The following is a 15,198-nucleotide window of genomic DNA, read 5'->3' on the forward strand; positions in this document are numbered from 1 at the left end:
TTCCTATATCAGTACGGTATGTATTGGTCCTCTCTCCAGGACAGAACAGGTTATTGTGGTTATTTTTCTTGTTTCGTGGTCAGTGTAAGAATGCAGAGAAACTAAAAGAATGAAGTGGCAAAGCCAAACTTTTATTTATATTAAAAAGTCTGAAACTGTTCATTAGTAACAGAGGTTAGAGGTAGCTGTAATGACATGTGAACCAACAAGGCTGCCTCACAGGTTAAGTCTTCCCAGGATAGATCAAACTATCCCTTAACTAGCTACCAATTTCAGCTTTCGTACAGTAGGTAAAATATCATCCAGGTTATTGATCTCTGAAACAGAATGAAAAGCAGAATTGTATGAGTTGTATATAAAACACTTTAAAGTTCAATCATAATTCTAGCTTAAGTGTTAGAAATACGGCCAGTGAGCAAAAAAACTACTGCAGAGAATAAACTCCTCAAACCTCTTCATGCTTTTGGGGGAAGAAAAACGTTATTTTAGCTTATAAGTTTTATGGTTGAATGTAAATGACCCCATTTTTCAATGAAAACTTCATTATTTCAGTAGCTTTCTTAGCAGAGCAAGGTAAGGCTTAGCACCTTTTCTCACAATTTCCTTGTGTTTTTTTGCACACCAGGAGTAAACAAAGTGTGTTAGCTATTTAACAGCCTGGGAGGGAGCTCTGCCATGGAGATAATTACAGCATGGAAATGTTACTCACCTAGAAGAGAGAGCAAATCTTGAATGAGGGCTTGAAACGGTGGAAAGAAGCATTCATGTTCTTCTAGCTTATTGATGATACTGAGATTTGAAAGTAAGACCGTTACTGCAAAACTATAAGAACATATTAAGTTCGTTTTCTTGGCTTTTTTGCCATACAGTGTCACTGCTTTCTGAAACTACTGTTACTTAGTATATACAAATACACCTGCACCAAAAACGCATCCTCATGTACTGAAACCTGAAGCCAACAATTGTTAAAAGTCAGATTATTTTTGATTTCACTGTTTCTGCCCAATATATTTTCCTCCTTATACAGTGCTGTGTAATTTTTGGTCTGGAGCAGCAGCCTGTATATGCTAAATATATCAGCAACCCAGGTAGTATAAGAGCTAGAGGTGGAGGCAAGAACATTATAAGCAGCTTGTCTATAGTTAAAACTGCATGGAGCACTGAAAGGTTGATGGTGTCACCGTTGTTCACTTTGCCTGTTACAAATTTACTGCTGCAGTTAATCTCTTTGTACACTTGTACAGCACATTCTGAATGCAAGCTCTTACAACTTGCTACCACCTCTGTGTTCTCATTTGTTGATGATTTGTCCAGCTCTCGAAAGATTTTCAGGAAGCTTGAGGTGTACGTTCTCTCAGCAGCTAATACATTTCAATATTACAGTCGCAACCTTGAAGTAGTTTCGCATCCCCACCAACATACAGCACTTGCTATGTCTCCTTATGAAACATAAGCTTAAGAGGCTTTTTTGATCACTGTATCCATGCAAATCAACAAGGTAGTGCTAAGGGAACCTTATTTTTTTCTATTTACCAGAAATACCCTTTAGAAAGTGTTCAAGACTTGTTCCATGTAGGATAGTAGTAAATCCTTTACTGTCACAGCACTGTAGCAAAGGACAGAAGTCTCCTCCAGTATCAATTTTAGGCAACTCTGTCAGTTCATAAGATTTCTGTTTGCAGAACTGTTGCCAGTGGAACAGAACTAAATACCTGTGGATGTCTTGTGTCCCCAGGAGCCGCCGTAGTTGTTCAGTCACATTCTCGTTAATTATGTCACACAGTTTCCCAACTGTATCCACCACCATGGTGGGTGGAGCTGAACTATCTGGAAAACACAACTTCATGTTTCTGGTAAGAGTAATAACAGGAAAAGAAGACATAATTCAGTTCTTGCAGGTGCCCAGATTCTATTGAACTTTCATGTATCATAGAGGGAACTGTTTCCTGATATTTTGTTAGTAGCAAGAACTTGCTCTGTTTGCTTGTTTTAACCTGCTTTGGCTACTATGATGAAAGGTAAAAATACCAGGTTCTTTTCCTTTCCTCACTCAGTTTCAGATGAACTAATTGTGAGAAGGTGTCCACTGAACTCCATTGCTTTGTAATTACAAGGGGATGAGAAGCTTCTTCATTTCCTGTTGGTGGTGGCAGGCAGGAAGTCTGCTTCCCTCTTTGAATGAGACTTCAGAAGGCTTCAGTAGTTTAGGAGCCTTGCCCTCTGGCTGTACACCCTGCAGCACAGCCAAGCCTCTAAACCCATGAACTCAGGGAAGATTAGCAGCTGCTGTTCTTCAGAAGTGCAAAACCAGAAGAGAATGAATAGGCACCTGGAAGTGACTACTGGTGGCACTTAGTTCTTGACATTCAATACTTAAAAGAACAAGTAAACATTTAGGATTGTAAAGGGGTGTTCTTAAGGACTGAACATGCTTACCCTGGAATGAGTTACTGAGAAGAAATCTAGAGCAAAGTTTGTTATTCCAAAACAATTTAAAACAAACAAAAAACCTTATGTTTCAATTGATAAAGGAGAATTAGTAAGTAAGTGCTCATAAAACAAAGCTTTTCCTTTGGAAATAGCCTGAACAAGTGGTAGGTGATGAGTCTTTACCTAGTTCCAGGAGCTCATGGAGATTTCTCATAGCATTGGTCAGTTCCCCAAGTTTTGTGTACACCTCATTCATTCGTGGGTAAATGCCATTCAGAGAATTCACATCAAACAGCTTCTGGAAGTGAGAGACTATTGCATACAGTGTTGGTAAGGATGGTGTCTGGCTGTTCTGCAGGAAGCAGAAAGGGTAACTTTACTAAGTTGTTGCTTCTTTTAACCACGAGATGTTCTTAAAACTAGTCCACAAATTAAAACAGGTGTAACTTCCCTTATTAAATTGAGGCATTTTGAATATTCTTAAATCTCAAGAGAGATATCCAGCAAGCCAAAAATACTCTTATGAAAACAATATTCTTTTGGAAGCTTTGTTTTCTGATGTTTATTAAGTCTGTTTAGGTATTCTGAATGCTGACTGAGAAAAAGATGGAACAGGATAATACCCAGCACTACAGGGTAAGGCAAATTCATGGTTGGTCAAATGACCTTGATTAAAGCAGTCTTCCCCGGGGTGAATTTATCCATTATGTGAAAGTAATCTTGGAGAATTGGACCTCTTCCCACAGCTATTTCTTAAGCCCCAAAAGGCTTTGAAATGCAGAAGTCTAATCGTGTGAAGAATTACCTTTTCCTTGTTTTCTATTTCTTCTAAAACTGCATCTACTATGAACTGAAGGTCTTGAACCCGTATGGATTCTGTGTTATCTTGTGGATCCGCAGTGTGCCAGGGTACCAATTCCAGAGACAGTTTTCTCAGTGACCTGTGCAAATCCTTTTAAAACAGAGGGGGGACAGCTCATTGTAGTAACTGCTTAAATATCTTGTCCATTTAACACCAGGTCAGACAACAATACAAACTAAAGCACAAGAACACTGGATAAAGAAGCACCGTGAGGTTTTCAACAGATTAAAAGAGGGATACAAAGCTAAGTGTGAGAGTGCGTTACCTTTAGGGCCACCAGCTGGTCTGCCCACATTTCTATAGTGAGTGGGAGGTGCTCAAATCCACATTCCTGTCCATTCTCTTTAATATAATTTTGCACTGGCCCTTTGCTGCGCCTGTATATTAATGGAGGAGCTCTTGGACTTCGTATAATAGAGTCGATATTGGACAGCACCTTCAATAATAGATAGAAAAAGTTATTACTCAAACTAAGCTTTTTATTATAAATTCCCTCACCACCAGTCACAATCATTTAAATCATAACTATTTCTGGTAAGTTACCATCTATGACTTTTATAGAGGCACTCAGCATGTCATAGATTCAAAGATATAAAAAGAAACTAAGTAGAAGAAAAGTAAAAGTAATGCACGTAGACTTCCCATGGAGGGAATATTTTGTTTATCTTCTCACAATGTTGTTACTTACACAGTTTATATTTTGTTAAGCTTTACTATATTTGTTCTTTCTTAAGGAAAAATGAAAAGCTATCATCTTCTCAGTAATTCTTAAAACCATAACAGAAAGGAATGCCTTCCACAGGACATTGATCTTTGTTCTCTATCCTGATGAGAACTCAGGCTAAATCATTGATTGGAGGTTTGCCAAGCTAGTCTCTGGTTTGTAGTAACTTCATGTAGTTTACATTAAGGTAGCCTATATCAACTGCCATAGCCAGAACATTACACGTTGTGTTCAGGGCTTTCCTCCAGAGTTCAAAAGAGCATGCTTCAGTTTATGCAATTAAATAAGGCTCGTATTTTGTTATGAAAGTGCTAGATAGGCATGGTACCAATGAAGTTGGCATACCTGTAAGTACTGCTGGCAGACTGCATGCAGCCGATCTTCTGCAGTACTCTCAGGTTCTTTCTTTTCTTCTGTTCCTTCTCTGGTACTGCTCCCTGAAGACCTACATGCCAAATACATACAGTAGGTCACCAGTAGGCCAAATATGTACGGTAGGATGGCTTTCAGCCTGAAACTACTGAATCATACCCACTGCATGAGTGAAAAGATCATTGAAATAGAATGTAAAATGGAGAACTGAACATTTTTAAAGCAGTGTCTTTTTCAGATAATGTAAAATGATAAAAATATATAGTATTCAGTACACGTGTACACAGATAATTAAGTGAAATTCCAGGCTGACGCTTTGTCATTACTAGACTTCTGTTTAAGTATCGGTCCTGCCTATACTGCCTGTGGTAACACTCCAATCCCAAAAGGCAAAATGGAACTACAAAGAGACAGTGGTGTGCACCAATTTGGACACTGTGCCACCACTTCAGAGATTCACAGGGTATCTTTGGAGATGCAGAAGCATTTGCTGCCCATGACCCAGGCTCCAAGGGACTGTGGTGATATAAGGTACGTGCTTTGTAAGCTGCTATCTATGTGATTGGTTGCAGAGCATCTTTGCCTTTATGTAGTTCAGAGGATTCGTGAAAGTTACTGAAGAAAAATAGTTACTGGATAGTTTTCTTTAAAGTTTTCTCTAGTTTCTTCACTCGGTGCTTGTAAAGTTTTAATTCCTGTTCAGTTGGTCTGTTGGAAAGAAAACATACCACATTATCTATCTTGCATTGAAAGTCGGCTATAAAATTCAGCCAGGTGAAAAAGTAAGAAAGCTTTACTAGTGCCATAACTTCATACTGGAAATGAAATTCTACAACAAATTACATGTGGCAATAACTGTAAAATAGATATAGTATAGCACCCAAACCAATTTTGCTGGCTCAGGCTTTCTTACTAAAACCACCTGCTTCTCTATCTGTCCAGCAGGTTTTAAGTGGAAGTCAGGCTTGGCAGTAATGCTACCAAAGTGGAAAGAACCATTTTGCCCACATTCACTGTTCCTGCCCTAGCTCAATGAAGTGTAAATATCAATGCAGTTGTCCAAGACAATACAGCGTACACTAAGAGCTGTTGTTATTAGCAGTGTAGGAAGGAAAGGTTGATTGTTGTTGCCCTATTAAAATGCTAATTATTTTATGAATGGATTTTAAAGGCAGATTTGACACTAGGCTTCTACAGTTGCTGCACTTTCAGTTTCCTTCTCTGTGAAGCAAAGCCTAGAGATGTGCTTTTAAAAACGTTTCTCACCTTGTTTCCAAATCTTTCTTGAGATTTGTATTTTCAAGCAAAAGTTGTTCATTCTTGGCCTTTGTTTCAACAAGCTGATTCTGAAAAGACTGCAACAAACACTGTATTATTAATTTCATTCATTCTGTAATCAACAAGCTTGAACACTTTCAAGCATGTCAGGTGCTAAGAAAGATTCCCATTTGCTTTATATTATAAGACAGCATAAGTGAGGAAACAGACCTCTTTAAGATCAAGATCCTGCTGTATAGCCCACAGGTGGAGAAGCAGAGAACTTTACAGCAAAGTACTCAATCTTTGCATAATAAGATGAAGACAGTGAATGCTGCCCAGAGAGTTTACGAACTTTGAAGACAGAAACAAGCAGACAAGAAACCAAACACATGCATTTTTGTGTGGCTCTTCACGGGTTACCATTCAGTGATCCGCATGGGCTTATTCTTAGCAGTTCCATACCGTGAGCAGCGCTCTGTAATTTGGAGTAGCATCCAGATTTAAGAAGTTTTCTTTGCTTTTTACTTCTTTCTGTATATGATCTTCAGCTTTTTTATATTGCCTGTTAGGGAAAATAAATTGTTTCAGCTTATTGCAATTCAATTGGCACAAAGATCTAAGTTTGCAGGTACACATGTCAAAATTTCCATACACTAAACTACGATCACAATAGAAATACTGTCACTGGTCTTCTCTATTGTTCTGCAAAGCTGTTTCATATACTAATTGAGTACATTTATTCCTCAAGAGAAATTACAGTGCAAGCAAATCCAATTTCAGCTTTCTAGATAATAATCTCAAATTATGGGAATGTCTCTCAGGTATCTGCTTGTTTCTCTGTATCATGTAAGCAATATGATGGAGCTGAGAAGCTGGTATTTCTTTTTTATTTTTCCTTCTTTCTTTTTAGGAAACGGGTGAATTGTGCATAGCTAATGCAGTAGTGCTGCCTGTAAACCTCTACAAAAGGGAAAGCCGAAAAACAAACAAAGGATTATAGCTCATGTGTCTAAATACAATGCCCTCCTGGCTGTATGGCCTGACTGCGCAGCTGCTCAGACTGAGAGAAATTTCCAGGATTAATCCAAACTTCCAAGACTATTACAGTGTTTGGCTGTTTCTTATGTTTTAGTGACATCTAGAAAATAGAACATTTGCCATTCCAAGCTTTAAGAACAACAAGGAGAAAGAAAACTTTTAGCAGTAGGACCACAAGGCATTAGATGAGACTCACCGTAGCTCCTTTTTCATTTGATTAATTTGAGATTCATAATAATCGATTAGACAAAGAAACCTGAAAAAGGAAAAATGGTATTTTGAACTTAAGATATAGTTACCAATCTATTGGAACAGGATAGCTTACACAGCTACACTGTATTTTAAAAGTGACTGTTTCTCCCTTATATCAGTCGCAGTTTTCCAAAAAAAGAAATATAGAGACATTAAATGCCTATTAGATTACAAGTGGCAAAATGACTCAAGAGGAGACAAAAGCTAAATCCTCCTGACAGCCCTTACATCTCATGGCTATGTTCACCCAGCAAGCTTAACAAGCTGTCACAGTCTTAAGCTGTAGGGCTGCACGGACCATTGGAGGTGATATAACAGAACAGGTCACACACAGCCTAAGAACTTCCAGAGAAACTACAAGTGCTTTCTAAGGAAATGGCTGCAAGGAAATAAAGCCATAGAAAAACGTATAGGTGAGAAACAGCATTTCCTTTTGAACCACTCTGAGATTTTCTGTTTTGTATGTACAGGTGAGAAATGTCAGGGAACGAATCTCAGAGCTTCTTTTTTTGTTGTTTAATGAGGGCATAAGAAACAGAGAGAGGCACACAATCCCTCTAAAATTTCTCCTAGGTAAACATCCTAGGCAGACCTGGATGGACCAGGCCACACCAGCACAGTAAGGCAACAGCCACCTGAGGCCTAGAAGCTGTCAGCTGTCTCTGACTATAGCTGAAAAACAGAGTTACTGCAGGACATGTAGGCTTTCAGAACATGCACAAAGTGCCTGGAGTTTGCTTGCAGTCAGCAGTCACAAAAGCTGTTTTCCCGAGCTGTCTTTGTTGTTGTTGCTTTTTTGCTTTGTTATTTAAATTTACATTCTAAACGTTACAAGTCCCAGAACAAAATCACTGTAGCAGATGCAGTTTCCAGAATAAGCCATTCCGCCCTCTTTGCTGACACCTAGTGGATACAGAGGCCGAGAATTTTTACCTTCTGCCATGCATTCATTCAGCTTGCACTAACATCTCCAACTTGTTTTTTTTTTCCCATGTAAGTATCAAGAACCGTCACTTTAAAATCCATTTATTCATTTAATGTTACAAGTCATTCACCAATATAACAAAATTCCTTACTGCTGATCTAGAAGGGACTTGGGAGCTCTCTTGCAAAACCGGCAGAACATTTCGGTTTGAGTGGCAACACGCTGCTGCTCCTCCAGCCCAGCTTTGCACAGCTCCCTCTGCAAACGGGCAATAATCTCCTCCTGTTCTTGCAGCTTTTCCTGCTGCTGTTGGTATTTTGCCTGTGAAGAGATAACAGGAGCATTCTGAACTGAACTCACAGGCTGGAGATGGTGCTCCACCAACCCACACTTGGTGCTTGGTCCCAAGAAAGCTTAATCAAACAGCCAGTGGAAGAAGGGTTCATATATTTTTTCCAATTTATTACTAGAAAATTATTTGTAAAACATAAAATCAGCTACAAATAGCATATGAAGTTTGACATGAGACTTGTATTTATTTGGACCAATGTGAGCTTTCAAAAGAAGTCAAAAGTTTGAGTGCTGCAGACTGACTTACCTGTGAATCCATCTGTTCTTTATGAAGTTCTTTGACCTGATTCTGTTGCCGGCAAACTTTAGCTATTGTCTCATCTTCCAGCTGACGGATTTTTGCCTTAATGCTTTCCACCACGTTTTCCAATTCATTAGCCCTTTCCTCTTGTCGAGATGCCCGACCTCGTTCCTGTCGTACCTCATCTCTAGAAACACAAATCTTTGATTTAAATTAAACTCATTTCACTAAATGCACTGCAAGAAGCACAGGCCTGGCAAATATTATCCGATGGTGCCCAGTAACAGCCTGCAGCAGCAGGCACAGGAAATATGCCACTATGGGAAGCAAGAGCAGATGCAGTTCAGACAACAGCTCAAGGAGATCTGGGCCAATATTGCTGCATATAGCACAAAAGTCTCAAGAAAAAGGTCTCTGGCTTTGGATGTGACAGAAAACGGGCAGCAATAGTGCTTTTTGCTTTGCACTACCTGCAAATTCCCTTCACAGCACCTTACCTAAGATTACGATTAGTCTCCATAAGCCCGTACATCATCTTCTGTTGTCGGTCGGTGTCTTCCAATAACGTTTTTAATGCAAGTCTTATTCCCAGAGAGGCCTGACTGTCCAAAGCAATCACATCTGGAAGCACACATCATAAAACAACGCCTTAACCAAAAGCTTTTGGTACTTGAAGATGGCATCACCGTTACTGTATGGAACCGATGGCTTCAGCAGCACCTCATGACTTCATGTCTGCTGCCCAAGGACCTCCACCACCAGCACTCCTTACCTGGGGTGTTTATGGGCACCATTCCATGGCGTAACAGCAGCGTGTTGAGGGTCTCCCATTCCGTTTCCTCCTGCTGAAGCTGGGAAGAGGCAGAAACCTGAGGCATGCAAAAGGCACGCTGACGCTCCGGGTAGAAGGGGAAATGGATGCAGTGAGCCGAATTTGTGCTTTCTGAAGAGCCGGACACGCTCTGCTTTGCTTCGGCGCCCTTTTGTGTCACTACCGCGATACTTCCGTCATATTGAGCCGCCAAGGGAAAGGAAGAGCAGGCAAGGAAAGTAAGCGGCCGAACGGGCGATGAGGGCGGGCTCTGAGCCGTGGGGCGGTAACGGTCAGCGCGGGGAGGCGGGCAGCCGCCATCTTGAGGCGGAGGGGAGGAGGGACCCGCGCGGCCGGAGCGGGGCAGGCGGGTAGGAGGGGGGGGTGTGGGTGTGAGGGGTTGTGAGGATGGCAGTGAGTGATGGGGGAGGGAACGTCGCGGAGTAATGCAGAAATAAAGGCTGTGGCTGTAAACTCGCTGTAGGACGAGTTCAGGGGCCTGAGTGGATGTTGGAGGCGGTTTGAGTCCTGGTTGGTGGCTTTGGTGTTGGTGCTGAGCCTCATGGAATGCGGGTGTGTGGTTCCCTCACAGCTGAAGGGAGAGATGTGGTTACAGGACAGCCGTGCTCTTCATTCGTCATTCGTGCTCTTACACAAAACCAGTTTGTGTCCGGAAAATGATGTTTGTGTCACAGCAAACAAATCCGTTAGTCATAACTCCATCCATTCTCAGCATTCCTAGCTGCTATCCTGCTTTTCTTCTTTTCTTGCTGCTGGTTGGATTAAAAGCCCTTTGTTTACTATGGCATCCCGCGAGGAGGTTACCCTCAGTGAAGAAGAAGTAAGGTAAAACAGCAGAGCTGCAGCCCGTACGGCCTTTGGAAAGATATCCCCCACTGCCGTGGTCACTTATGGCTGTACCAAACATTAAACGTGTTCTAAATGGAAGGATATCTTTTCCAGTCTCCTTCCCTGTGTGTGTTTGTGTGTGCAGAGTTGCATTCCCAAATGATGTAGGTAATATTTCTGCTAGAATCAGTAGGTGATGAGCTTATCTGTTACAACTACTTCTCAAGTTCAGAAGGCTGAAGGGGTTACTCAGAGAGCAAATGAAATGCTGCATTTTAAAGCCTGCTTAAATTTACCCGCAAGGAACATCTGAATCCTAAGTACAGTTTTAAACTATACTGCCCCCTGAACTGGAAGCTCCGGAGTTTGGATGGGTATATATCTTTGTATGGTGTTTGTCAGAGCGAGCCTGCTTACCTGCCTGCTTTTGTGATGTTTTGTCATATTTGAATGATTTTAAAAGCAAGAACGTGCAAGTAATTGTGTAAACTTATGACAATTAATTGACTTTGTTGGTGTTTCCACAGGTCTCGGTACGGCCACATAGAGAAGATGACAGATTTGGTGGCTGTTTGGGAAGTAGCTTTAAGTGATGGCGTTCATAAAATTGAATTTGAGCACGGGACCACTACAGGAAAGCGTGTCGTCTATGTTGACGGAAAGGTGAAATTGCTATATGCTCAACATTCACTGTAATACGATTATATAAGTGTATATCCATAGAGAAGTCATCAGAACAAACAATAGACTATTACGTGCAAGTGAGGTATATTCAGTTGGCTGACTTTACCTCGTGTAATGAACATCATATTTTGTCTCAGTTACAATTAAGGTGTGAGTATGGTGAAGTGCTTTGCCATCCTTGGGCAGAGGCGCTCTGTATTTACAAAGTATTCCATGTTTGCACCTGCGGGTAAAAAAGGCAGTTAAGTACTGGGCTGTTTCCTGAGTTCTGGTGCACTTTTCTGAAGTACTAAAACACATTCTCAGGTTTATCAATTAATACCTGTTGTCTGTGTTTTCATCTACAGGAAGAGATACGAAAAGAATGGATGTTTAAATTGGTGGGTAAAGAAACGTTCACTGTTAGAGCGTCCAAAACAAGAGCTACTATTAACATCGATGCAGTCAGTGGCTTTACACATGAATATACTTTGGAGATCAATGCAAAAAGCCCCAAGAAATATATGGAGAACAGGTCAAAAACAACCAACACTTGGATACTGAGCTTGGGTGGTACAGACTATAGAATTGTTCTGGGTAAGTAAATACTGAATGACTTCATTTCGCTGCTTTCAAAAAGTAGCTGTATGCATTTAGTAATTGGTAATTAAGAGAAAGCATAGTTCAGTGGTGTATTGGGACTATTGAGTCACGGCCTGAAACACTGATGGAGCACCTGGGGAAAGGACCCAGTCAGCCCTGGGAGCACAGGTGAGGGCAATTCACCCCTACAACCAGCAGGGGTAGAGCCTGACTGCGCCTCTCTTAGACCTCATTTAAGGGCTGGCTGCTGCTGGGGGAGGATCTCTTTCTGGAGATCCCTTCTTGGTGAAGCTTTCCACTGTGAACCTGGAATCTTCTGATATGGGTGAGCAGTCTTATTCCTTTAGAGCACCTTTTTATTGTGCCAGTTCTTCTGTCATCACACTGTTATTGTAATGCCTTTTGCATGGTATCGGTCTGTCCAGTTGCTACGAGTGGCTAGCACTGTTGCAGCATAAAACCCTGTGTGGTTTGGAGAATGTTGGAATTAGATAACAAAGACAGGCAGAAAAATGGTAATCTTGTTATACCTGTGTGTAGTTTTATACAGCACTGTTGTTTATTAACTCAATAACTGGAATTTCCCTTACAAACCGTAAGCCAAAGTTAAGGAGTTGTGAAAAGAGGTGTATTGCTGTCACTCATTGTTTTTTCATAGATTAATCAGCATGCTGTTTTCTGCACTGCTTCTTAACTGTGGTCTTAACCTATAACCTTCAGATAATGTTTGCATACTTTATCAGTTGCAAGATTTCTTTTCCTCTGCCCCCTTTTCCAAAGTACATTACAAGAAGAATGGAGGAAGGGATCCACTGAGGAATTTGTCCATGCCATCTAGTGGTGAAACTTCCACTTTGGTATTGCATTATGGTTACACAAGGGCACAAGACACACTGGGCTGTGGTTAATTCTTGAGCCCAAGGACAGAATGAACTGCCCTGAGATAAAGATGCTGGGGGGAAAGAAAGGCAGGTTCAGTGCCAAGAGGTAGCCTGGTATCCTTCTCTTCATAATTATTTAAAAGTCTGTCTGTAGGAGGAGGGAGAGTCCTTTCTACCTTTTTTTTTCTTTCATTCACAGAAAAGGACACTATGGATGTGTGGTGCAACGGTGAAAAAATGGAGACAGCGGTATGTGATCATTTCCACAGGTTTTTCATAGCCAGTGGCTCTAATGTAACCAAAGTAAGCCATGGTGCTTATCTGTGATGTGCTCACTAAGCCGCAGCAAGGAGTATGTTGTGTCATTTGGGTGTGGAGCAGGGGTATACCTTGACCTGTATGCTGCTGATTCATTCTTTACTGTATTAATCAACAGAATACTTTGTCTCCTGGATTACCATTTAAGATGCCATAAGTCTGTCCATATAAAAATATACGCTGCTATGCTTTTTGGACAGATGAACCTTCTGGGTCGGTTGTCCAGGGTTTCTAGTGAGAAAATGCTCAGGAGAGTGGGAGGGACTCAAGTTCGATGCAGACTGTAGAGCCACCTCATCCAGACAGGCTCACATTAGTTGTGACTGAAAGTTGAACAGCTGTGCTCTTTAATGGCTGGTGAATTTTTTGTCCATTTACGGATGATTCCTAAGTACCTTGGGCTTAGTTCATCTTGTTGGAACAAATAAAACTTTTGTCACATCTGCATTAATACGTGTAGCTGATCAACACTTTAAAATCTTAATATATCTGATGGCTTTTCGTTTTATGGAGGTTTCTTCACCACTGAAGGATGTGCTTTCTCACCAGAGCTGGCACTAGGATGGATACAAACTCCAGAATCAGAAGTTATCTAATTGCATCTACAAACTGCAAAGGGGAAGTTAGGAGTTGTGCATTTAAAATGCATGGCGTGTACTCAGATTGGGGATCTGTTCATCCTGCTGCAGAGGGCACCAATGAACTGACAGTGTGAAAAGTTGGCTGCCATTTGAAAACCCACTCTTTAACTGGCAGCCCAAAGCTCTGCAGTGTTGTTCAGTAGCTGCCTATGGCTGCAGTAATGAAGAGAGAGACAAGTGACCATGACGTGTAAACAGTGTGATGCTCTGAGTGGTTATTTTACTGAAAAGGGAGCCTGTTTTTATTCTTGTCTCCTTTCTTCCAGGGTGAATTTGTAGAAGATGGGACTGAAACTCACTTCAGTGTTGGTGATCACAGCTGTTACATTAAGGCCGTCAGTAGTGGAAAACGAAAGGAAGGAATTATTCACACTCTTATTGTGGACGACAGAGAAATTCCAGAGGCTGTGGAGTAGCTCCTAGTTAACTGATTGTTGTAGGACTCAGATCAGGTACTTTTAATTACTGTGGTAATTATTTAAATAAGAGGCATTTGCATAATGCCTTCAATAACACACTTTAGCTTTCGGTTAGCCCTGCAGTGGTCAGGCAGTTGGACACACTGATCATTGTAGGTTCCTTCCAGCTGGACTCTTCTACTACACGTAGAACACACGGTACGTCAGGTTTGTGCTGGGTTCATTTCCTAGCTTCTGTACATGAAATTCATCTTGAGGACCAGATAGACGTAACTAAATACAACATGTTACATTACCTGCTTTTAAAAAGCTACATAGAGAAATATATCACTAAGTGCAGAGAGGGCAGGTGCGCTCAAGTAGAAATTATATGCTAGGAAAAAAAAAGCCAAAATATTCAGTAATACTGAATACTTTATGTAGAGGGAGAGAGTACATGCTGAGCACTGGAAAAAGCTGTTAAAATTCTCTGTGTTTTTTCTTTCAAATGTACTTCCAGTGTTCTTCAGATGCAGTTAGGAAATTTGTTACATAAATTAATAAAAAAGGTTATTAAAGAAATATATTTTTTACCAGTCTTTGTGTAACTGTACTGAAATGTTACTTAGCTATGAAAACTGTTGGTTACTCACAGCAGGAGGAAAGGTGAGATGCTGTGCCAAAAGAATCCTAAAGGTGTTTGCTAAAATGATGCTTGTTCTGAAGTTCTGTGCTGATTTTAAACATGCTCCCATCCAACCAAACAATATAGATAGAAATAACTTTTAAAAAATCCTGATTTTATTTTAAAGTAGCATTTTGCAGTGGGCCAAAAATCTTTTTCCACTTACAACTTTTTCCTTTCAGACTTCAGAATTAGACTTTTTATAACTTATTTTCTTCGGGGTTTGTGACCATTATGAATGTTATTTTAGGAACTGCAAGTAAAATACAAACATGCTAGGAACTCATTAGCAATTGTTTTTTGTAAGTCTTATTTAAACGTGGATCAAATCTGTGTTGTAAGGCTCAGCAGCTCTGGAAGCACAATCTCATGGGGGTTCTTTTAATAGTTTTGTGCAGGCCTCTCTCCCCAGATAATTACGGTTTTACCATACGTGACTTTCCAGTCTAAAAGCAGACCTGATATTGACTGACAAGCCCTTATTTCTGCATTACGCCACTGTTAGAACCAGATGCGGTGTTCGGTTGCAGCCGTAAGTAGTGGGTTTCAATGCTTTGGATTGCTTCTAGTTTCAGACAGTGGATTTGTTTTAAACTCTTCTAACGCTAGACACAATTTCAGGCTTTTCTGCAGAAAGTTTTAAAGTACCCAAGGGCTGGACTGAATCCTTTTAAATTGAAATGAGTATAATAGCTCTTAGGCATGTGCTGTGGATGTACCTAGTCACAGTAAGGTTGAAATAATCTCTGCAGTGTATCAGTAAGGCACCTCACTGCAGAGCAGCTTGGGGTTGTGGTTTGAACCAGTTCTCTGCTTGTGAGATAGCCTTTCAGAAAGATTGAACAGCACTGGGAAATCTCAAATATGGTTCAAGTCCCATCTTTAAATGCTCTG

General features: G+C 40.7%; 2 protein-coding genes across 6 annotated transcripts; one reads left to right on the forward strand and one right to left on the reverse strand.

Moving 5' to 3' along the window:
* Positions 1-110: 110 nt before the first annotated feature.
* CEP70 (centrosomal protein 70) lies at positions 111-9,360 on the reverse strand. Of its 2 annotated transcripts, none has more exons than XM_015868664.2 (15): positions 9,228-9,360; positions 8,953-9,076; positions 8,462-8,642; positions 8,015-8,184; positions 6,883-6,942; positions 6,111-6,210; positions 5,655-5,743; positions 5,022-5,096; positions 4,362-4,461; positions 3,558-3,728; positions 3,236-3,382; positions 2,614-2,782; positions 1,713-1,827; positions 710-789; positions 111-317 (listed from the first exon to the last, which is right to left on the reverse strand). In XM_015868664.2, exons 1-15 carry the CDS (start codon positions 9,331-9,333, stop codon positions 256-258), a joined length of 1,749 nt encoding a protein of 582 aa, XP_015724150.1. In that variant the 5' UTR covers positions 9,334-9,360; the 3' UTR covers positions 111-255. The 2 variants fall into 2 exon arrangements, with proteins under 2 accessions (XP_015724150.1, XP_015724149.1); XM_015868663.2 differs by having other exon boundaries at positions 710-822.
* Positions 9,361-9,408: 48 nt separating this feature from the next.
* FAIM (Fas apoptotic inhibitory molecule) lies at positions 9,409-14,331 on the forward strand. 4 transcript variants are annotated; one of them, XM_015868669.2, is made up of 5 exons: positions 9,409-9,505; positions 10,643-10,778; positions 11,147-11,375; positions 12,462-12,511; positions 13,488-14,218. In XM_015868669.2, the coding sequence occupies exons 2-5, from the start codon at positions 10,668-10,670 to the stop codon at positions 13,635-13,637; spliced, it is 540 nt and encodes a 179-aa protein (XP_015724155.1). In that variant the 5' UTR covers positions 9,409-9,505; positions 10,643-10,667; the 3' UTR covers positions 13,638-14,218. The 4 variants fall into 4 exon arrangements, with proteins under 4 accessions (XP_015724155.1, XP_015724152.2, XP_015724154.1 ...); XM_015868666.2 differs by lacking the exon at positions 9,409-9,505 and adding an exon at positions 9,549-9,637 and having other exon boundaries at positions 13,488-14,331; XM_015868668.2 differs by lacking the exon at positions 9,409-9,505 and adding an exon at positions 9,586-9,633 and having other exon boundaries at positions 13,488-14,331.
* The last annotated feature ends 867 nt before the right edge of the window (positions 14,332-15,198 follow it).

This window comes from Coturnix japonica, chromosome 7 (genome assembly GCF_001577835.2).
Source record: "Coturnix japonica isolate 7356 chromosome 7, Coturnix japonica 2.1, whole genome shotgun sequence".
NCBI classification, from domain to species: Eukaryota; Metazoa; Chordata; class Aves; order Galliformes; family Phasianidae; genus Coturnix; species Coturnix japonica.